The following is a 24,436-nucleotide window of genomic DNA, read 5'->3' as shown; positions in this document are numbered from 1 at the left end:
CTCAATGTCCCACTTTAACGTTACCTCTGCTCAGTCATCGCGCACAAGAGTTTAATGAGAAGGCAGATGTCGCCCACGTGTGGCATGGTACCGGGGAGGCAACATACCGAATTGCAAGGTTCGTCAGCGATTTGTTCAGGGAGGGCACTAATGACGCCTTCGCCGAATCATCATAACGGCGGCGTCGCCGGAGAAACCTCCCACCTGCAGGTAGAAGGTGAGGTTTCTAACCGTCTCTTTAGGCCGCATATAGGATTGACTGAAGAGCCGCTCACCTCTCCAAGCAGAAATGTGTGGAGAACCGCGCTACCTCGCTAAAATACTACTGAACTAACTCGCTGAACTACACTGTCGCTTTTTCGCACCACTGCTGTTATCAAAATGTCTTCCAGCCATTAAATGACTCCAGTTATACTCTGCTTCACCCTATTACGGATGTTCCACCATTGCCTAGCGGTAACCTCAGGAAGAATAGAGGTCGCTCGGAGGGTCAGGTATACAACGCTTCGTAACTCGACATTCACGCTAACCAGTAGCAGGATAACAGTGGTATGTTAGCTTCATTAAATAAGTCGGTCTAACACCCTAAGGTTCCCCATGGCTTCGGTTGTGGAGGCGCGGGACTGCCCCCAACATTTTCTATGTACCACTGTGGGTTTCCTTCCATGTACATTCCTCGATAAACGTAGAGCGAAGGTTTTTTTTATACTGTGGCGACATGAAAGAAAAAAACGTGGTTAGACATCGAGCCGAGAGCTAACGTGCTTTCGGGCATGTAATAAAGCATAAGAACGTGAAACCTGGTTTGAGATCAACGTGGTGAATCTCATTTTATTATTCCTGTTTAATGCCCCACCTACCTCCGCCCCCCCCCCCCCCCACACACACACACACACACATGTTTATATTCCTGAGGAGCTTTACAACTTGGAAAGCGCCGAGCATGGTGAAAAAGGCAAGCTTCAAATTACGTTCTCTAAATATCCCCTCAAATATCGGCGAATATTGCGGAATCACCTTAATTGCGGAAATTTACAGCTTGAATTTACAGTTTTAAGCAAATCTTCTGCACACCTCCCATCTGGGTTTACAAATATTTTTCCAGACAACACCCAGCTTACCATTCCGTTCGCAATAAAGAACAGCTTATCCTCGGACAGTTCTTCAAGACCTTGGAGTCGAGTTTCCTTATGCTTGCGACGTCCGGTTACAAGATTTTTAAACGCCTGAAAAAAAGAGAAATTAGTGGGCTTTAACTGTGTCGGTAACACCACACTTGCGTGTTTTTGACTTTTGAACAAATTTATTTTGAACAAATATATCTTATTGGGTTTCATGTCTTTAATTATTGCCGTTTAGCATCCGTATTATCCTCAAACTTTGCTCCCTGCATTGATCCATTTCGAAAATACCAATCCCCTGATTCACCCCAACGTGATCGGATCCTTGACCCGGGCATGTGTTTGTTTTCGTTAACTTAATATTACGTAGTTCGTCTTTCCTGTTATATCTAAGCTTGCATTCATTTTGTACGTATATCATCGCTATAATAGACTATTATATTGCGCTGTATTTAATATGAAGTCTCCCTAATTTGTCCAGATGCATGAATCGTTTGCGCACCGCTCACCACTTTTGTTGTTTTGCTCGTGGTGGAGAGTACCAGTTTTAGTACTTCCTCAAGTTATTCCAAAAGCATAAACGTACGCTTTTTCTCTCGGCCCTGGTGGTTTTTATTTCGACAACGCTAAGTAACTACGGGAGCATTTTCAATATAATCATCATAGCCCTCGGATTCATCATTGATTGTACGTGCCCGAAAAAAGACATGGCCCTAAATGGGCAGTCGTGGACACTGAGTGAGCCTTGACGCGTAAATAGCGGCTAGAAGTACTGATGAAAAAAGTGCTGATTTGCTACCCAATGCTTTTCAATATAATGAAACATGAGGAGGTTATCATACTTTTTGCTGAGCCTCGTTGGGACTCATACCGGCAAAGAAAAATTGCAAGTATTATGCTTACCTTGCATGCAGCTATCTGAAGTGGTGTCTAAGTATAGCCTGGGCTGCTGGCAGTATGTAAATGGCCCAAAATATAGCGTTTTCGTACAATTTTAAAGCATCAAGATTTTGAGTAACATTTAGAGTGGTTTAAGAAGGTAAACAGACCTTCTCATGAGAAAAGTACAAGATAACCGATTAGCATCATTTTAAAAGCCTGTGTATAAAATCTAAGCCTTACAGCGGAGCAACAAAATGCCCAGCGAGTGTACATGTTACAGAAATATCTGATTAACGTCATCAACAACAGCCCACTAGGTCCACTGCAGGGCGAAGGCCTCTGCCATCGACCGCCAACCGCTCGAGTTCATTCTTCCGCTGCGAAATTACTCGTTGAATCTCTCCGCGGAGTAGCCGGCTTTCCCCTCCTAGACTCATCCCTGAGTGTCTACTCTGTCATCCGGGGTGTCCACTGGCTGAGTTCGACTAGCTACTTGTCGAGCCCAAGTCCATTTCTATTTCTTTTTTTTTTTAAGTATGATATGTTCTACGCTAGTTTTTTTTTGTCTGGTTGAAGCTAGTTTTTTTCTCCCTCAACGTTACTCTTACCACGCATCTTTCCGTGTCCCGCTGAGCCGACCTAAGTTTGCTTTCAAGTTGTTTAGCACGGTGCCAAGTTCGCGCTTCATAAGTCATCGCAGGAAGGACGCATTGGTTGTATATAATCGTGTTAGTGATTGAGGTACCTTGCTTTTCAATATTTGGGGTTCTTCTCCGAGTACACCTCAGCCTATGACACTTCTGCTCCAGATTTATTTCGCGTGGTTGCGATGAGCACAGATGACCTGACCGAGGTAGGTACAATCCTCTAGTTCTATTGTTTTGTTAGATATGAATAACAGGGCGCCTCCGGTATGTTTATTCTTAGTCTTTTAGCCGCGCTGCCGTGTTATCTGATTATGATTCCTTGAGTATTTTCGCAGGTGTTCTGTGGACTCGCTTACAAAAATATGATGTATGCGACCCTCAAATGGCTTAGGGATTCTCCGTTTACTACAACACTGTGTTGTGACAGTCAAGCTTCCTGAAGCTTTTTCCAGTGAAGCTATCCCCCTTCCGCCCCCCCCTCCCGACAGACAAGCTGCGAAAAAATTTGTCGAGATGGTATCACCCTGTCGTACGCCTTTACCGATCGTGAATTTCTCCCTTGGCTTGTAAAGGATCATCCTGCCGACACATCCTTTACATATGTCGTCTGTGAGTCTTACGTAGGTCTCGCTGTCCCTGGGTGCTCAAATGCTTTCAGCACATTTGCGGTGCTCACTGAATGAAACTCTTTTTTATAGCCTACATAAGCCCTGTAAACGGGTTTGTTATACTCTGTAGGTTTTCTATGATTTATTGACGATGTGCATGTAATCCATTACATTTAAACCTGGATATAAGGAAGTTGAGAAAAATTTACAGTTTTTAGTTAGCATCCAGGTTTTCGTTAAATGCAGGTTTCAGGTTAAAGCTCGTGTTAATGACGCAGAAACGAAACGAATATGCTAGACATCAGTGATGCTTAACTCATCCTTGTTCAAAGATATATTTCACACTGAAAAACTGCGTCATTGGCGCCTGCTGCTACTACATCGCCCCCGTATTACCAATTGTAACTTAAGTATCCCTTTTCTTTCTGATAGTTTCCGGTGCCTTAACGCATTTCAAGAACCAAACTTATTCTCAGAGGGCGCCTTTTCGCGAACATTATGCTCTTTTCTGCACTCAGAATTGTTGAGGGGATGCTAGCTTGGGCACTGTACAGAGCGGTGACGTTCTTCTTTCTCGCGGGCGGACAAGGCCTTTAGAATATCGAATTTGTCTTGAAACGCATGACTTTTTTTTTTTTATGGCAGCATAACTCATCACCTTCAAACCGACATCGCTGATATCAGAGGAGACGGGCGACTACACGCCGGCAAGCAGTCCGATCACCGAAACGACACCCCACTCCCACGGGAAAACACACGGGAGATTGCGGTGCGGGCGAAATTCGCTAGATTAGGGCATTTCGCCTGTCGATTTTCCAAAAAGCGCACAAAAACGTTGACTCATCAGTGTAGTGAATGCGTTGCATCATCGATAACCGTCGCAACTCATTCGTTACATAGACGTCGCAAACATATGGGCTTCAATGGGGATGGGGGGAAAAAAGGGGAAATACAAAACTTCGTTAAATCCAGGAATTCATTACACAGACGTTCGTTACATACAGGATTAACTGTGTTGCGTATTCTTTTCTAAACCGAGCCTGCTCTCTGAGTTGATCTGAATCTAGGCTGCTACTTATTCGGTTAACTATTACTTTCTTAGATAGCTTATATACAACTTAGAATAAGGTTATGGGTCTCTAGTTCATCAAGTTTTTGGTGCATCTCTTCTTGTAAATAAGAATTATGTTGGCATTTTTCCAGGCTATGGGCACTTTTGGAGTCTTTAAAAGGGCGATGAAGACAAAATGCAAGTTTGGCTCATTGAAAAAATTGCCTCGTTAGAATCATGCCGACATCACTTTTCACGTAAACGTCCCTCAAATAAGCTGTATAATTAGGAAAAAAGGGAATGGCCATGCGACCCACTAGCTGATTTCCCACAACAGAACATATGATGTCATACCAGCCAGCTCTGCGTTTGGTGGAGGTCGGAAAAAGAAAACGCAAATTTGAAAGAACTTATCGGCTTGCCGAACGAGCTATTTGCACTTAAATGTAGGGCACATTGTTTTTATATCAGTAAGAATGGTGGGACAAACAGTGGAAGTTACAAAAGCACACGTAAACATAGAAGTACCGATGCGGACTGCTGTTGGTTTTGCGCGTACTTTGCTTCATTTATATGCACAGCACTACGGGGCTTTGGGGTTGTCTCAGATGACACTGTCCGATTGACGCAAGCGACGGTGTCTTAGGTGAGCATATTTTCGAGCGAGCACCATGTTTCACGAAACGAATATTTTCTCCACGAACAAAAACAAGCCATGTTTAAATACGGTCACAAGCAAACCAAAGCCAGAAAATTGCTTGCCGCGGTGTGGTGGCACCATATAGGTTGACTAAGAGTAAGCAATTCTCCGCTCCGGGCTCCTTTGCCTCTGAGATTCTCCCGCTCGCGTTTCGCTCGCTGGGGAATCTTGTAAGTCATGCCGCTCCACACCAAGTTTAGCTGAAAGACCTGTTCTTATGATGTCATTGCAAACGTCGTTTTAACACACGTTTTGTGACAGAAATCAAGATTTTGTCTTAAATAATTACATTTGCAGTGAATAAAGCATCACTTTCTTCCGGGCAGGCACTGGGGGCAGTATAGAACGCGAAATCTTTCGAATAAAAAAAATTGTAGTTTGTCTTCATGACCCCTTTAAACATTCTGAAAATACTGAAGCGAGCTTTACCAGTACAACATCTCCTTGCTCCTTTAAAACACCTAGGGTTATGCCATTGTACCCTGCAGCTTTTTATCATTTCATGCCCTTAAAAGCCTTTTCAACGTCGTGTTCGGTTATCAGTTGGACTTCACAAGTTAAGCTTGTACGTTTTGTAGTATCCCCTTGTCTAACCTCGCCGACGTATATACTGGTGTAACATGGTTTGGCTATTCGGATTATCTCGTCTGAGTTGCGTGTTACCCAGCATGGCTCTCAGTGAGTGCATTATATCTTTGCCTATAGCGAGCTTTTTTTTTTGTTTCTCTTAAGCTTCCTCATATTTCTAGTGTCTCTTTGATTACCCCCATGTTGTTGTGCACACCAGTGCCCCAATGCCTTTCATGTTACTTGTGGTAATCAATTTTGAGAGCTCAGCTAAAGCAGTCTGATCCGCCGTACTCGACAGTTCAATTTTCTTGTGTTTGGCACTTAGTTATTTTGTTTCGTTAGGCAATTTTCCACCTTGTTTTCTATTGGCTTCTTGCCCCACAGTTGGGTCCCACTCTATGGTTGCCGTTGTTAGGCTGTCCTTTAGCATGTTAACGCTGTTCTCCTGTTGCCCGGTGAAAAGCGCAAATCCTGCGTTTGTGCTCTCACCGACTCCATGTCGGGGTTCTTTCTTTTACAAGAGCCCTTATTTCTCTTTATAGATTCAAACTTATTTCATCCGTCCATCCCATGATCGCCGCACTGAATCTTGCTTAAAACACCTACGTCCCGCATACAAAATTAAGTCAAGTTTGTATGTTTGTTTTGCCATTGGAAGACTTTCATGTCGATTTCTCACTGTTTCGTTCGCGGAAGAATATGTTCATTCTTCTCAGGTTGTATCTGCACGCAAGTCCCGCCAATATACCTCCTCAACTATTGCCACTGCATATTCTAAATTTTTCCGCTGACCTTGCTCCCATTTGCTTCGCACCTGGTTATGCGTTAATGCCTCAAATATACTAAAAAGGGTAGAAGGCGAACTATCGCACTAAAACCGATTTCTAAACTAAATCATTTCTTCTAATCATTATGAAGGACTTTGTTATGGCGACTACATTGATTTTTAAATTCGTTGAAAAATGAAGACATAAAGGTAGCACCGAGCGAGCATCAAATCACCAATAAAAATAGAAGACATTGAAAAGGAAGCGGTTTGCATTCAGTGGTAGCTGGTAATAAATTTATATATTTGAAGGAAACCTGTTCACTAACAATAGCATTCGTCATTACGTTCTACTATTCTGTGGTCGTAGCTAGGAGCGATCTGCTGAATGCGTTTCTAGAGTGAAACATACGCTCAATATTTTTGAAATTAATAGGTGCCAGTATTTGTGGTTAGGGGGAAATAAAAGTGAGCCACGAGGGTTAGGAAAGTTATAGTATGTTTTAAGGAATAGAGAGAATACGTGGAATTGTGCGGCGAGCTGACGCAACAGAGACCAGGCATACTTTGTCTGAGTCATACATGCCCATTTGACGAAATTTAATGCAGTGAATATCTGAGCATGATTCCTGAAGGGTGCAAGAATAAGAATACGCATATGTGGCGATAGCTAAAAGTGGCAGATGCGTGTTCTCTTTTGGGCCAGAAAAGGTTTCCTATACTATTTTTTGTAGCATTTCAGGTGGCAAAACTAAAAATGTTCTGTAACAGCCAAACTTTTCTTGGGCATCGGCAGCTATATTTCGAATATTCACTGACGGACTTAGTCAGCCTACAATAAATGTCCAAGGTGTCGATGTAACTCGACGAGCAATACCAGTATGGTAGGTGGAGGTAATTTGTTTTTTAATTGCATTGGAGCATTTGGATTTAGAAGTATTGCGGCTTATCATCCACTTCGTGCGCCTGTTATCAAGTAGTTTTAAATGTTGAAGTAGTAATGGTATATCTCCGGTAGTTGATATACGAAATTAAATGATTCAGTCGTCGCGACAAGACGAAGTGACGAAAAAATTTGTGAGGAGGATCATTGATTCAGTCTAAATAGAGATGCAGACCGAGATCTGCGCGCTGTAAAGGTCACTCGGGTGGCATCCGAATGGGCAACCCAGATGCATTAAATTGAGGTTGGCATGTTAGAAACCACGCAATACTAGATAAGGTCAGCAGGTCGAGGGAGAGGTACGGAAGATTGGTGATAAGTTGTTGATGTCATTTGAGATGGAAGTCGTTTACTAATTAACCAGGACAAATATCAATTTAAAATAAAGCAAAACACCTGCGAAGGTCAGTTATAAATTGAAAAGGTTGTTTCGCTAAACCCCCCCGACGATAATCGTGCTGCTTCTGCAAAAAGAAGGAGTAGTCATCGATATGGCGGGGGACATGTGACCGATGTGACGTGGGTGAATTGGGGTGCTGCTTAGAGCTTAGATGTGTCGTATCAATAGCCTGTCTCAAAAACCTGCGCATGTTTGTCACGTTTCGATCCCCGAAAACGGTAACTTTGAAAATTGACTCCAAAAAAATTATTATGCCAAAATTGATTTTATCTACAATTAGTAGCCTTTCAAACTTTGGCGAGACGTTGTTAGATTAGGATGCACTATAAATTTTTACTTTGTGATCACTTAGGTGATGCCTCTGAAGGTCATGTTAATGAGTGGTATTTCTGAACACTGAGATTTGGGTGAGACTGGAATGTTATGAAATAGCTCAGAAGCCAAAACTTAACTAAGGTGCATATTGATAACGTCTGGCTACTGCGGCAGAGACACGTGTGAATAACCTTCGGTTAATAAAATATATGTCGTGCTCTCTGGATTTTGTGTTGAGATGTTTCTAATTTTTGCTATTGTCGCAGGCCATCTTGAGCGAAGTATCAAAAGAAGTTTCTATTTAGGGCCATTTGAAAAAGCGAATGTATTCAGAGAGCCTTTAGAAATGTTTTTGCAGTTAGATGTTGCTGCCAAATGTCTAACTACCGAAAAAATGCGTCGATTGATTCATCCATAAAAATTTAAACAGTAATTTCGACGAATTCGCATGCGTCCGAACGAACGTGCCTTCGAGCAAACAGGTCCTGGCCAACCCCGTCTGATCACTTGTCCTGTAATTCTTGCAGCCTGCATTTTCCCAAAGTAGCATCATACAGAGGATGTTTGACTTTGCATTAGTATATGAAAGCTCCTATTGGAGTTTTACGCTACAATTCTCAAACCTACAGCTACCACAACTGGTTGTACCTTAGATCGCTTCGCTACAAATAGCATACGTGGGCAAAAGTTTTACATTTTATTTGTCTCAGTAAATTTCTTTGTACATTTTGCCCCCGAATTTCTGGGCGCAGAGCCACTCTGAGATGTCTTCGTTGCAAACTTGCAAAGAACATCCATTTTATTATAAAAAATAAATTCTTTATTAGGTGTAGGTCAACAACTAATTGACAAAATTTCGTTCTTACCACAAATGCCGTCTTTAAGCCTCCATTGTCAGCTATGTTCTCCCCCACAGTGTTTTTTCCATTGAGCTGTAACGATAGAAAAATATATTACTTTTTTCCTCAATTACTTCGCAATCCCCATAAAAACGCATTAGGTTCACGCGAATCTTCCTCGCGGTCCAATCGTCTAGTCGATTGAACTACTCGCTAACGTAGTGAATGTGTAACTCCCTAATAAAACTCTGCAAGAAAGAAGACACCGTGGAAGAGGTAAGATTCCCTCTGGAGCCTCACCATTTCGAATTCAGGGTGTTCCCGGCATTTTACGATAAGTCCATATCTTGGAGAACACAGGTAAAAACTGCCAGCCCGAAAAAAAACTTTTTTCGGCATATTTTCGCGCACCTTTAGCATAAATCACGAGAACACGCCTTCGAATCTTTTTTTGATCAATGTGTATGCAAGCTGGCTGAACACCATCCAGAGAAAAAAAAACTAACTCAAAATGCTATTAAACTTACAACTCTTAAACCTCATTGTATGTGTATCTTACCTTGATATAAGACACACGATCCCTCAAGAGAATACAGCCTAAGTGGAGTACACTCTTTAGGTAAGAAAGCTGACATGCACGTGAAAAGCATTAAAGCGTTACAAATGCAAGATCTAGACCTTTTTCATTGTGAAAAAAATATTTGTTTCCAGAAAGCTGGGTGTCGGGCAAGTTGGCATCGAGACATGCGAAAACGTAGAGCGGAGAAGCTTACAGGACGACCACAGAATAAAAGAACAAATGAAACGAATCAACCGTTTCGTTTGTCCCCTTATTCTGTGAACATCCTGTAAATTTCAGTGCGCTACGTTTCCTAAATATTTGTCCTGCTCCGAGGAGGCGTTGTTCCGATGTTAGTTTGAAAAATCTACAGGCTTCCATTGTATCCGTATGGCGACATTTCTGGCGGACGTCGAATTTCTGCTACGCCTACACAAAATGTCTACCAATTGGTCTGTGTTATCAGATATCACATTCTCGAGCTTATTCAACCATTACACGCGTCAACACATCAAAGCGTCCAAAATTGAATGTCGTATTTTTATTGAATTTTTAGGTATTGATATATGCAAGTCTCCTATAGATGGTACGAGCTGTTGTATACAGACCAAACGGAGTTCTTACGTCGTGTATAAGCGGTATTTTTTCGGGCCTAATAAATACCAAACTTGTCTCTGGTTCCCATCCTTATCCATTGAAATGTGCATATGTTAAAGTAAGACTGTTTTTAGGACATTATACACTACACAGCCGCCAGGTTGTGATTTGAGAATTCTGCTGCAGATAGATAGTACACTTTAGATAAGGCATTGGTAGGAGCTGTCAAAGTTTGCTCTACGATTACAGTAATTGTTTTTTGCTGTTATTACGGTTTAGATAAGGCATTGGTAGGAGCTATCAAAGTTTGCTGTACAACTACATCAATTGTTTTTTGCTGTGTGAGGAATTTGAACAAAACGGCTCAAAATGTATGTCGCAGTGCTTCGCTCGCTATTTGGTGTATCCTTAAAAAAATAGACCTTCAAATGCATTTTTGACTGGCGTAGCTAACGCGTGCAAAAGCACCAAATCCCGGATTGCCGTTACCTTGTTGAAAGTGATTTAAGACGAAGCTACCTGGTACAGCAATTAGAAAAACAACGTCCAGTCATTTAAACAACATTTACAAGTCGCACAGAGGAGTCGAATAACAGACCTAAAATTTACACGTACCCTAGAAATGCCTTTTAAATGACAAAACGATCGTAATCATCAAGTTTACGTTCTCCGTTCGCGCTGTATTCGACAAGTCTTTGTGGCCTTTAGAATATACGAAAGCGCAATATTCGGAATGAGGATCTACATAAAAGTCCATTGTTTCAGTATGTTGTGATGCGTTGTGTAAGATAACTGTGGCATATTTTTTCGTACTGACAAGCCGAGTCAAAAAGCGGAATTTTTACCGTCATGTTGGCCTGTTTGTCAAAAATTTTTCCGTACTGCTCAATAAAGCATTTAGACTTCTTGTCAAATTTTTTGCGGGTGCTGTTGCTCCACCACTGCCGGAGGCCACCGTATGCATCATACTGGCTTCCTGGAAAAAAAGCATGGATAGAATGCATAAGTAGTCTGAAAATAAAATGGATGATAATGCGGAATAAATGTATAACCAAGGAAAAAATTTTATAATTCTAAGTTTGAATTCTGAGCATCAAAATGTTCAATGTCCCGTGGCACGCCTCGAAATCTTAAGATGGCAAATTTTGAAGCTCCTCAACTGATAATAAGTTAGGCTAGATATAGTCGGACGCAAAAACTTATAACTGTGCTTACCTGTATCGTCGAAACCATGTGTTAACTCGTGTCCGACGATCGTACCAATGGCTCCGTAGTTGATAGATCTGTAGAAGATACAAAAGCACACTCAGCAGCTTGCGCTTCACCTAAAATAGTCAAGGTCCGGTAAGTTGCAGGCACGGATACGTTCACCGCTTCAATATTATACTAAAGCATTGAGTTCATGATGCAATAACAAGGCTGCATCAAAAAACAAAGTAATACCACCAACAAGTGGAAGCTTCCAAAAAGAGAACCTCTCTGTCGTATTTTTCTCACGACTCGTGTAGAAATGGACATCGAGTGCCGCATGCCACATATAGAAAAGAAAAACACGCTGCGGTGAGTAGTGAGCACGGAGAAATACAATGTAATAGTGCCGGCACTTGTCCACGCAATATTATTTTTGAATTTTAACAGTACTGAAGATGAAGCTGTCCACCCTATTTTGTCTTTATTTTTTTATTGCTCTCCCAATATTTGGTTATGCATCACGCATTAGTTGCTACCCCCCGACGGCTGCTCCATTTTGTCAGGCTGTCTTCTTCAAGCTATGCAAAACTTCATACGCATACGTGACAAGTGGATGCACGCAAATGAAATTCCCTACGTCACGGCCACAAAATGGGAGGCCTGTCAATAAGTATCCCCGTATACGCGCGATCAGCTCATTCCATCTATTGTCTACTGCCGAAACCATCTATTGCTACCTGGAGAATAGAACAAACATCATGTGGCGTAAGTGGTGCAAGTAATGTCGTCGGAGAGAAGCTCGCGTGATCATTTAAGACTTATTTTCAATGGCACGTCATGGACACGTCCACGTTACCGGGCAAGCATGGAAAGAAATATAGCGAAATCTCGTAACTCTTTCGCCATCGCACATTAAATACACAAGCGCAGAATTTTTCGGAAACTACGCTGTTGTGTTGTCTTTGTCTGCTCCCAGCCACTATTATTACCTATCAGAGGGGAGTTTTCTATCTAAAAAGAGTGCGTCTGGGGGACCTAACTCCCCGTTGATATAATTTCACTTTTGTTTTCGTGATGTTCTGCAGAGCCTTGATTGATTGATTGATTTATTGATCGATTGATTGATTGATTGATTGATTGATTGATTGATTGATTGATTGATTGATTGATTGATTGATTGATTGATTGATTGATTGATCTTAGGTGTAGTGAAGTGCCTGGTGCAGTGTCGTGGCCAATCCGCTGAACAAATGGCAGAGCGCTTGCGGAAGATAAACCACCAACAAGAAAGAGATGAGGAGCAAGGGGTCCGGAGAAGGGGGTAGTTAGGCGGTGCCCTCCCTGTGTAGGCTCGAGGTCGGACACCGGCGCTGCCATCAAAGTAACCATCCTGTGTAGGCCCGACGACAGCCCTGGACGCCGCCGGGAGAAGCCCATAAACGGTCCACGAGTGCGCGGGGTGTGGGCGACGCGGAGCGCAGGCAGCGGGGCCTCGTTTCGGGCCTAAGCTCTCTCCTCGCGCCGCTAGTGATCGGCTCCTACAGGTTCTTCGCCGTGGGACCGTAACGCCGGTTTGAAGCTCCTCGGCGCACACAGCTCGTCAGCTTAGCGGACAGTCACTTGCCATCGACTCGCCAATGTCACCAGCCCGTCTCCTCTCGATCCACCGTGCCAGCCCCCAGCCACGGAGAAAGAATAAAATAGGAGAGGAAACTGAGCTTCCGGGGGCAGTCTGATAACGTCGCAAGCACTTGCCGAACGTCAAGTTTACGGTATCTGGCGGCAAGCGAAGGAAGTGCGACGTCATCGCCACGGCCGGCGCGCGTTCTATTCGCGCGCGCCCAGTCCAACCCGGACGCGGCATCGCGTCGGTATTTTGCCGGGCCGCCGAAACATTCCGTGGCCGAAGCGAGAGTGTGTGCGCTCTTTTGCGCTTCCGTTGGTTGAAGAGCCCGCCTTCGCGAATAATTTTCTGTCAAATTTAAACCGACTGGTACGACCGAATAAAAGGGGCATTTGCTTTGAATGCGTAAGCAATCATGCGCGAGCACCAAGCCCGAAATACAAACCTGCAAACGCAAAAAAACAACTATTGCCTATGTGTCTTCCGAGGGCGCGCAGCTAAAAAACATCCACCTCGCGAGGGGCACGGTCAAATGCAGAGCATTTTCGTGGAGCGCACGACGTTAAGTAGGTTGGGTTACGTTAATGTTGTTGCAGTTGTTGCTGTTGGTTGTTTTTAAAGCGTAGCGCTTCCAGGCTGGACACTTCGTGCGTGCAAGTGGTCTTGTATTTTTATTTTTTTCTGGCACGGAGTGCGCGCGCTTGTAAAGGCGTTCTTCGCGCCGCTTTTGCGGCATTTTATCTGGTTCGAAAGAAATTGACAGCGAGAGCGAACGCCGAGAACCGCCCCATCACGGCACGACCGCGCCACGACCACGTCACGACTGCGCCATGATCACGCCCAAACTGTTGTTGCTCCCGCGTCAAACTACGACGCATGCGCGCCCCACCTGTTGCTGAACGCGATCCGAGCACGCAGAGAACACGCCAGGAGCAGCGGAGAGCAGGCGAGGAGGAGTGGGGGAGAGGGCGCGCCTGGAACGGCTGTTGCGGACAACGACGCACGCCAACGTCGGGTGACATCGTGAGTTAAAGAAATGCTCTGCATTTAAAAAAAATGTAAAACCTGTAAATGCACTGCCTTATCTCGCGTGCGATGAGCTCTAAGCGAGTTGAGTGCACCGGCCAATGTATGACGCGCGCGCGCGCTACATCCGAGATAAACGCGCGTTCCGTCCCCGCGTCGGGCAGAAGCTCGAGCGCATAGGGATTCACGCCTTGTGGCAAGTGCTGCAAACAACAGTATTGATTTTAATAAATTTAACCAGGTGCCGCTGTCAACTTGTTCGCCGCCGCAGCTGCGGAACTCCGTAGGTCGCTGTAGTTATCACTGTGGCATTATCCGGTCGTTCGATTGCGCCGGCCGCAATGGGCGTTTCCTCTCCTACATATTCTTGCTCCGTGCCCCCAGCAAACACAAGTGGACAAGTTCCTCGCTACTCCTCTCCGGATGTTGTAAATATTGTTTTCCCGCTTTCCGTACGTGCCCGTTGGGATTGTCGTTTGAATAGAACGCGTGTGTTGGCTTGGAAACCGTAACACGGCTCATGGCTCTCCGCACGATCCTGCCCATTCCCTCATAACAGTAGGGTTTAACGGACCGATGCTATGCGTCGCGCCGTAGTCGAGGGCTCAAAAATTATTTTCAGCCTCTGCGGGTCTTTAACTTACGCCAAAATCTTGTCGCATGGACGTTTCTGCTATTTGCCGCTCTGCAAAGCCTATTGAGTTTTAAAAAAATACGTTAAGCAGCTAATATCTCTTGCGAAATTGCACAAGCACTCAAGATCGGTTCTGCAAGTTGAGCTATGAAGTCATACATTTAGTTTTATTGTTGAAGAGAAAAAAATACCAGTTGTCTACTCGGATTATCAAAAAGCATGTTAGTACGTATGGCTGGTGCTAGCAAGGGTTGTTTGAATGCATGCAAACGTCCACGTAATCGCCCATTCAGCACTCTAGCAGTGTTAAAAGTGTGCGGTAAGCCATGTATCTTCCTGTGGAACACGTAAGCGGATTGATTCAAGCATTTCCGAGCATGAAGTAATATCATGAAGCAGTCTGTGCAAAAAAACAAAAGTCTGAGCGGGTTCGCCGAGACCTTATTCAGGTATAGGGAGAGCTTGCGAAGGAGAATGCTGCATAAATGTTGATGAAATTATTGAATCACTAAGCCCAAAAAATAACAACGGCGACACGAGTAAAACTTCGTGTAAACAGATCTGCCACTTAGCCACCCTTCATCCGCAAAAAAATGCATGTTAGGCGAGGTCAACAGATTTCTAGTTAAGTAACAATATAAAGTTTAGTACTCGAATGAAATTGTAAATACTAAAATTTATGAAACTTTTAACACCACAAAAAATTCTCTAATTCTACCTGCGAAATCAGAAATTCCATTTCGTACACCGGACCAAAAAGAAAGAGACGAATAAAAAATTCCATAAATAATGAAGGAAACGCGAAGGAAAAATGGTGAAAACGCTACGAGCGTTAACCGTTTGCATTTATACAAGTGTGCATTATTACAGGAGGCACGGCAGTTGGGTTCGATATCATGGTAAATGTATATACGAGGAAAAATAAACAAAAGACAGCTAGCTATAAACACTAAAATACCCGAAAGGTACCGGCTGATAATAGCCAAAAATCTGTATAAAAATCCACATTGAAATCATATGAAGCACAAATGCGCGCTATACAGGTATTATTGGGAACTTCTGGAAAATCGCTGGCCAGGAACTTCGACCCACACCAGCTTCAATTTCAGCTGAAGGTGCTGAAGATTTTCAAATTTAGATTGTTAGCTTACCGTGGCAGTCCCCGTTGATAGAATGGACCTTGAAGGATTCCTGAGGGAAACACTATAGAAAAAAAGGATACCGCTGTCATTTTACCTGCTTTACATGCCGATTCTGGGACACTTCTACAGTGGAAAGCGGGACACTTTGAGTAATACTTGGATGCTGCGAACATTAATTATGATTTGTAGCCATCACATAAACTTTCCTTTAGCAGTTATGCATTATATTTTGTAGTGATTTTAAGTATTTTATTTTAAGGCAGCGTACAATTAGTAGTATGTTTTCTGGAACCCAATTGGTATTCAAAGTTTGCGTTCATTATTCTGTACCAAATACTGGTCAAAATCCGTAGCCTCAATGCCATTCTAGTTCCGTTAAAATTTTGTTCTGAAGAGAATTAGTATTTCTTAATGAAAATTAGTGCTATGCATGCGACAGAAGTAAAATAACTCACGCATTTCATTTCCGTCTGGACTGTAAAAGGCGTTCACTACGGCTGGACCACCACTCCAACTGTATGAAGAAATGAAAAATAGAAGGGTATGTATCATCACAGGTATAGTGGTCGTATGGCATTGTAAAACATCACAGGAAAAAAAAGAGACATGCGTTCATTTTTAAATTTCAAATAGACGAAATTTTATTTACCTAATATTTATCATTGCAGGCTGAAGAGTAAGTTTATTGTTAAACGTTTCAAGCAGAACCTCGCCAACCGCAACAACACGCTCCCAAACCAGCGCATGGTAAACGTCTCTATAATTAAAACTAGTGCGATGAAGGCGTGGGGAAAAATGGTCGCCATATCGCCCTAAAGAAGTGTAGATCCAGCGAAGCTGTTGTAAGCCTCTACTAATGCCGATGGGGCAGGGTATAAAAATGTTTCTTGTCGGCTCGGCCGGCTTTTTGCTTGCGCTCGGCTGCTCTGGCGGGGAATGCTGGGCCCTGCATCAGGCTATGACACTAGTCTAGTTAGACTGAAAGTCACAGTGACACTAGTCCTTCCTAGCCGTCAGACATAATCTGCAAACATAATGATTACTAGGAACACATAATTGGGGGGCTGCAATTGTTGGCAGGTGCGTTATCTTTCATAAGGTGGTTGCGATGTTTGTCTTGGTTTTTTTTAAACGAATAGCGAGTTCTATTCTGTATGCCTGATTAGGCTGACACGTGCTCTCCGCGTCGTAAGGGGAGATCTGCAAAGTTTTTCGTGGGGTTTTTGTTTACGACACAAAATGTTTCGACCAAATAAACTCTTACAGGTTGCTATAAAAAATTCTGCCGAACAAACGCAAATTTAATTATAGACCAGTCGGTAATTCGGGTGCTCAGCAGTTACACAATCCTTGAAATATAGTACTTTTTTGGAAAACAATTGCAAGTATAAAATAAAGATATTAAATTTGTACATAATGTATACGTGTTCGTTTCAGTAATAATTAGTTTTTGTGACCGAATAATGCACGTACGTGATAGTAAAACTTTTTAGCCAGTATCAGCAAAATCCTATTGCGAAATCAAAATGTCTAAGTTGATTAGAAATGATAACAACAGTACAGTTGGAAGGACGGAAAACTGAAAGTGGAAATTTTATTAACTGACACCAAAACTGACAATTGCTGACCCCATCTGTAACCTACACGAGAAAATATTTCAATGTCAGCTTTCCGCTTTTGAATAACATCTTTTATACCACGGACAGATTGATCGCATCGTCGTCTACACCTTGCCCGCAGAAGGTCTTGTGAAAAAGTTGATGTGTACAGCGGGTCAAACCTTCAACTGGCGCGCGGGGGGCGACTTTTCTTGCGTCGGCGCCGTATGAAGGAAGCCAAGTTGCAAACGCAAACACGCCGTAATTTAGGTTCCCGCTCAGAAACCGCTCTGAGATGGGATCATCATCTGCTGGGCTGTTCCCACCTAAAAGCGTCGTACGACAGAAAAATCGCCCCTCGGGCACACGAGTTAAATATTTGGCCGAGTGTACATGAGCTTAAGTGAATCGTGGATTCTTTTTGTTAATCCAGGTCTACAAAATCTGTAACTGAAGGAAGAATTATATTTATTTATGGTATGTTTGAGCAATGTCCTCAAAGTGATAAAGTAAATCAAAGTGCCTAAAATATATTTGTCGCAGAAAATAGCCGAAGTGAACTCTTTATATTTTCCCCATGACGTCGCTATTTCACCAGAACTTTTAACCAGTGAACTTGAATGTTTTGTTTCGATGTCATTTCAACGCGAAACGCAGCGAGCGTGTGTGCCGCTTGCGCCTCTTTTATGAGGGATGTTGCATTATAAATTTCACTCATGCCTCGTCCATGACGTTTTTTTATATTGATAGCATAAACTAGAGTCTGAACTGTTAAGAAAAATAAGCAACTAATAGGTTCCTTTATCAAGTATATAAAGTACGCGGAAGCTAAGTAGAGGGAAATGCATGTAATGCTGCTCAGGGTAGTTTGTGAAAAAGTATGGCTTTCTTACTCAGCGTTCGGGTCGTATTTGTGCCTCAGTGTTGCCAACGATATCAACCAGTTGTTTCTTGTAACATTTTTCCACATCGTCAGATATGACGAGCTTAAGTTAAAATTTGGCACCTGTAAGAACAAAAACAGTGGGAGCCCTTAGAAGGCGACAACGTGCTACCACAATACCAAGAAATTCAGCAAACTAACACGTTTAAACTTTTAAAATATATGTTCATGACACCAAAGTAAACGGAGGAACCCAGAGAAACAATTATAATCGCCTGTTCTTCTCTGCGAGTAAATTACGAGAAAACGCACTGTTCCGACGACTTTTTGATGCCTACATCCCACCTGTTTCCTGATTTTTAATAATGCTTCGTTTGGGCGTGAACACACTTGTCATGAGATGGATTTTTTGCCGTCGTCTTAGTCTCGCCCATCCTCAGATATTTCTTGTTGCTTCCGCAGCAGTTCAGCCTAACACTGTGGTGGTAACGGGGTTCTACAAAACGATGGCGATTTAAAAGACTTGAGGCCCCTATAAAATGTTTAAAAGAATGATGTCGTTGCTTGTAGACATATATGCAATTGTAAGAACAATTTTTTGTATGGAGGGGTGCCGGGAATAGGGCACAAAGCGAGAGAAAAAAAACGCTTTTTGATTGTATTCTTCCGCTCGAATTTGCCCTCGCTGAAAAACAACAACTATGTAAAACTTCCCCGTATTCAAACCAGTCATGCACTCCTCCCTTGAAGATAGCTAAGCCTCCGCGGGAGGTCCAGCGTTTTGCAGACTGCCCCTACATGATATTCTAATGCGTGGAATGCACAAATTTAACCTCAAGCTCGCAATAATCAAAGATTGTGGGAACTCCGCACAAAATGTAGGAGCGATCATTTCAAAGCCATTGATGTAACGACGTTGTTCCCCGACAGCATGGGGCTAGGAAAACGGCTTGAAAACGAGTTTACTCCACATTTTGTGGCAAACTGCTGCGTGCATATTTCTTGGTAATAAAGTTAACAACGTAATAATTTTATATAAGGTCATCATTTAGATACATTCAGAAATGCAACATAAAATCATTATTTTGTTACGCTTATCAATCAAGCTGTATGCTGAAACGCAACGGGAACTCGTTGTAATCTTTTTCTTGCTTGTGGCAATTCTCGCGCACAAAGGCAGCACCACGCCTTGACGGCAGTGTGGCGCAGCCGACAGCTCTGATGGGGCCTACGTTTATTAATCAAATAACATTATATGGTCAATTTAGCAAAACAACCGTCCTTGTGGAGCATTACATAGAACAAGGCGCTTTAAAGGGCGAAGCGTTCAATCGCAACAGCCTACACCTTGCGGTAGATACCAGCAAAAGTCTACGCAAACCCATCGCAGGTAAAGTCAGGGAAAATCACCTACTGACGTCACCCCGCTTTAATATATCAAAAGGGACACCAGTATAGCATACCTCTACCACCCAAGCAAATTTTCGTGCCGATGTCATCAGAAAAGCACCACCCTTAAAACGCCGCCCACATACTCATTGACAGAGTACACATACCTACCAAGGGGGACTGGCCATACCGGCAGAAATAACGGCTGCGTAAGATACTCCGAGTGAAAAAGTATCAAAGAGCATAGAAATGGCACAGTGCCGTCGTCAATCATTCATATATAGAAAAGGAGACCGGTATAGCACCTGCTGCAGTTCATTCCAGGCTCTTGGGTAGAACACGGAAAGAAAGACGCCCGAAGAACAGCCAAAAATTTGTACAAGTGCGGCACGCACACAAACAGCTGGCTGGCGCCGCATCTTTTCAAAGTGCTACGAGTTGTGCCGCGCCTCCGCCAGATGGCGCCACGGGTCCCGCGACCGAGAGAAGACGCAGTGAAACATCCCTCTCGCGAGGGGCACGATCAAATGCAGAGCATTTCCGGGGGCGCACGACGTTAAGTTGTTTGCGTTACGTTAATGTTGTTGCACTTGTGGCAACTGCTGACGAGAGAACGCTCGTCAGCAGTAATTTGAATTATCGTTACGTTAATGTTGTTGCACTTGTGGCAACTGCTGACGAGAGGGCGCTCGTCAGCAGTAATTTGAATGAGTCAACGATATAAGGCGCGTTCGTAGCGTCCCACTCTGTGTCGGCTTTGTGGCGCAGTGGGTAGAGCACCATGTACATTTCGTTCCGCCCGCAGGGTCGAGGGATCGAAACCGGCGCCGGATAGTATTTTTTTTATATAGTAGGGAGGGTGCGGACTACGGACGTCAACGCGGGTGACATCGTGAGTTACTGAAATGTTCTGCATTTAAAAGGGCAGCCGAAGCAGCTAACAAGCATAGAGCTGACTCCACCGTTGCCATCTACTCCACTATTGCCCCGTGGCTGCAACGAGAGGTGGCCCAACGTGTAGCAAGCTGGTCAAGACTAGTTTCACTAGATAAGGTATCGGAGTAGCGCCACAGAGGCAAGCAAGTCAGCAACGGTGGACATTTTGGTGTTTACAAGTGTTCCAAGATTGCCGCTTCTACGGCCTCGCCGCTAACTTCCACCGGGTCGTTGGAAGTTAGCGGCGGCACTGCAGTAGATGCAGTAGATGCAGCAAAACACTGCAGTAGATTCAGCAAAACGGCATCTTCGGACAAACTCCTCCTGAATTGCTTCTATACGCGTTATCTTTGAATCGCGTTCGGAACGACGTCAGTCGCAAGCGGCCGCACAGCAGTCGCAAGTGGCCGCACAAGCTCATTGCACCAGAGTTGACCGACCAAACCCATAAAAAAGTAACTGCCGCTGCCCATAAACCGTCGCAGTGCAAACAAATGTCACGCGGTTTCGAAAAGATTGCCGATGCTCGGAAACGTTATCTAGTGACACTAGTCAAAACCATTCTAACGCGTTAAGGCGGATCGCAGTAGCAAGACTGGAAGCCATTTCGGTCACGCGAAACTGATATAAGCAATCTCTGGGGTTCCATCCAGCGCTTACGTTCGCAATTCCAAAAAAAGTGTTTGGTTGTAAAGTATGTTGGAGGGACTCGAAACTGTGGACGAAGGCGGGACAGTAAAAAAACGACAGTCCAGCACTCATCTGGTCACAGCTTTCTCACTGTCCAGTGCGTGTGCGCAGTTTTGCATTTTATTAGGCTTGGCGCCGCTCATAGTTTTTTTGTCTATCAAGCGTTTTGTGCTTTCTATCGATTGGTCCGGCAAATTACTACCGCGAGGCATAAAAGTGACATCAAAATAGATTCGTATCTGTTTAGCGTTGCTCTTTGCCCACTGTCTTCTTTCGCAACTTCTATCGCGACTTTATAACATTGAACTGTGGAATCCGCCGCTGTGCGTGGAGAATGAGGGTGTCAGCGAAAAAATACATTTTTCACTCACTCACTCACTCACTCACTCACTCACTCACTCACTCACTCACCCGCTCAGTCCTGCGGACATACGCACGAGAAACGTTTGGTGTACCTTTTTGAGGTACATATTTAGAAACAATGCTATTACCTTTTCTCTCCCGGCAAAAACTGACACGTATCGTTTTCATAAGCTCTGTTGCTTTCACTGTTGTCTTGCATTTTTTTTTATTTGAAAGCAAAACCTTGCGCGAGAGTGCGCTGTATTGTTTTTAGCTCAGAAACTTACATGCTTGTAGAGCAGCTGAAGATAGGTCGAATTCAGTATCCACTCCGGGTAGGCGATCTTGGTTCTCATTTTGTTCAACTGTAAACAAAAGGCATCTTATACATTTGTTTCTGATACGGGAGCATGAAAATTATGGGACATTATTTTAGCATATTAACATGCTTCTATTGCTCGAAGTGGTACATGAAGCTGTATTGTAATTTTTGGGTGAGTGATTGTTTAGGTATTTATTGAAAATTAGAAGAGTGTTTAATACGAACGTTGCGGTTAGAAGACTGACCAGTAACTTGCATCCAAAAAAGAGTTTCCGGAAACAGTAAGAAAGTAATTATAATGAATCAGTAGGCCAGTAGCTGATCCGAAATCGTGTTTTTTGTATTACTAGAAACATGGGGTATTTATCAACGTGCTGTACAATTGGTTGATTTTAATCAGTTTGTACGCAACTATTTGATCAATTTATCATAAAAGGTTACATATTATCATTTATTTAATTATTAATTATTATCAGTTTCACCAGATGACTTCTAATCACAGGCATACAAAACGTGCCTAGGAAATTGTGCTTCATGCGTTGAAGTATACTGACGGGAAGGGACTATACTGCTCAATGAAAAATTTTGCGCATACACAAACCTTCTGCTCCAGCCACAATTATCACTTGCAGTTAACAAGAGTCTGCGAAAATATGTCACCACAAATAGCAGGAAAAGATGGCCGAATCCAGAAGCTTGCCCCAGCCTAAATATGGCATTCGGCATTGTGACAATAAAATTGTGGAAATAACAAGACCTGCATTTGGACTTCCGGAAAGTAACACCGGTAATACTTCGAAGCCGGTAATACTATGAAGGGAGATACATAAGAATACGTAATTTTAGAAGGTGCGGTGCCTACAAATTTGAGTTCGTTCTTCTTCCTTCGGTGCCAACACGACGCTCTGGAGCAAGGATCACCATTCTTGCTCGTAACTAAGGCCACCACACAAAAGCGTTTCTCTCGAAAAACTGAAGAGGACGCTGAGAAAGGGGCCCCTATACCTAGAGAAAAATTTGTCCAGAAGGGAGCTGAAGTTTGCGGTAGGCTCTCAAAAGTTCTTGGAAGGCGGATATGTAAAAGAGAGGATGAGAAGAAATGAATCCAAATAAAACCTGCACCCTTTAACGTCCTTACAATTACACAGATGTACATTACTTATCAAATCATACGCGCCCCCCTCGCAGCCGAAAGCCGTGTCCGCCAAACGCTGGATAGCACCACGGACAAGAGCGGTGGCCCCGGCACGCCGCTCACATAGTATTTACATCGGAACTCTAAACTACAGCATTCCAACTTAACCCCAGGGAAACATCGCGAACGCAGGCTTCCACACACACACCTGAATTCACAAGATTGGAGATGGCGTCTGTCTTTAAGCTGCGTAGAACATACACAAGTGCAAAATGATGTAAGGGTATTACACCAGTGCTAAGCTTCCTGTAGTGGTAAAGTAGCATCGTTCTGCGGCAGGGGTGTTTTGGCTTTGGTGATATGTTACCGCGCAGAGCAGGGCGAGCTCGACTCTTCACCGCAACAGCTGCGTTTATTAGGGAAGCAAGAAAGCAAAGCCATGTAGACTAGGGAAATTACGCAAAGAGGCAAGTGCTGTGCGATCAGTCTTTCGCTCATCCGTAATAAAGGGAGTCGCACCGAGCGGTTGGTACTGAAACACAATGTGGACGTGGTACGAAGTGAAAGAGAGACTTGCCTTGCGCGCCCCCGTTTCTTCAGACAGCCAAACAATACATGTATCTAATGTTTTTAATAATGTATGAAGAAATGGATTCCAAAATGTTCATGTTTGTTTTGCAGAAAATTGAAAGATTTTGTCATATACGTTATGATAAAAATGTAGTTGTAGTTACGGGCTCACTTAGGTCTGGTAGTGTCACGTTTACGTTGAAATAACGACCAATTTGATTACTTTGTACAGCGAAGAAAACCCTAGGAAATATACCGGGTGTTTCAGGGAAGACTTCGTGATTTTAAAAAGACGATTTTGGGGGTAAAATTGTTTTTCTTGCTCCAAGTGATCAGTGCCCTTGCCCTATACAATAAAACAAGTTCAATTGTAATTTATGTTAAAATAAACGAGTGCTTGTTAATTAACTTTTAATTATTGAAGATACGCGTCTGGGTGTATTATGGAAATTTTAGGAGATCGTCACAAACTAGAAATCCGGTGTTGCATTTGCGGATATGCAATTACCCATTGACCTATGGGCTGAGCACTTCAGTCCTTCGGACGCGCGCAGCTGGAGCTCGGGAGCTGCAAAGCGCCACAAAGCCATTCCCCCGTGCTGCGCCCAAGGATGCAGGTTCATTTCCCGGCCCCGGCGGCCGCTTTGTTGATGGAGGGGAAGAGTGAGATGGCTCGGGTTTTCGAGCTATCGGCGCACGTGAAAGATCCCCACGTAGTCGAAATTGACCCGGAGCCCTCCACTATGGCTCGCCTCAAAGCCTCTGTAGCGTCAGCGGGATAAATATAATAGTCAATCAAATCAGCAATGCCCCTATGTTGACGTCACTCAAGGGCTGGACGTGTCACAAGTACGCCGGGCTACTTTCCGTTCGAGACAACACGTAGCAACGGCCGGGCCAGAGCGGGAGCGCGCGCTTACGTGTGACGTGCACACCTATTAGTGACGTCAACGCAG

The 24,436-nt window shown here is 43.6% G+C and overlaps 1 protein-coding gene across 1 annotated transcript in view; it reads right to left on the bottom strand.

Annotated features, from left to right (window-relative positions):
* Positions 1–24,436, bottom strand: part of LOC144147163 (neprilysin-1-like) — a 105,622-nt gene that overhangs the window by 6,491 nt on the left and 74,695 nt on the right. Inside the window, exons 12-19 of the mRNA XM_077679232.1 lie at positions 21,741–21,818; positions 18,107–18,219; positions 16,071–16,129; positions 15,625–15,676; positions 11,214–11,281; positions 10,844–10,974; positions 8,870–8,935; positions 1,122–1,226 (exon numbers count right to left, since the gene is read on the bottom strand). Coding sequence (XP_077535358.1) covers positions 1,122–1,226; positions 8,870–8,935; positions 10,844–10,974; positions 11,214–11,281; positions 15,625–15,676; positions 16,071–16,129; positions 18,107–18,219; positions 21,741–21,818 — 672 coding nt within the window. The remainder of the gene's footprint in view (positions 1–1,121; positions 1,227–8,869; positions 8,936–10,843; positions 10,975–11,213; positions 11,282–15,624; positions 15,677–16,070; positions 16,130–18,106; positions 18,220–21,740; positions 21,819–24,436) is intronic.

This window comes from Haemaphysalis longicornis, unplaced genomic scaffold (genome assembly GCF_048455015.1).
Source record: "Haemaphysalis longicornis isolate Haplotype H1 unplaced genomic scaffold, Haemaphysalis longicornis Haplotype H1 scaffold_7, whole genome shotgun sequence".
Classification (NCBI taxonomy): domain Eukaryota; kingdom Metazoa; phylum Arthropoda; class Arachnida; order Ixodida; family Ixodidae; genus Haemaphysalis; species Haemaphysalis longicornis.
The sequence above is the reverse complement of the archived record's forward strand: the minus strand, read 5'-3'. Positions and strand labels throughout refer to the sequence as shown.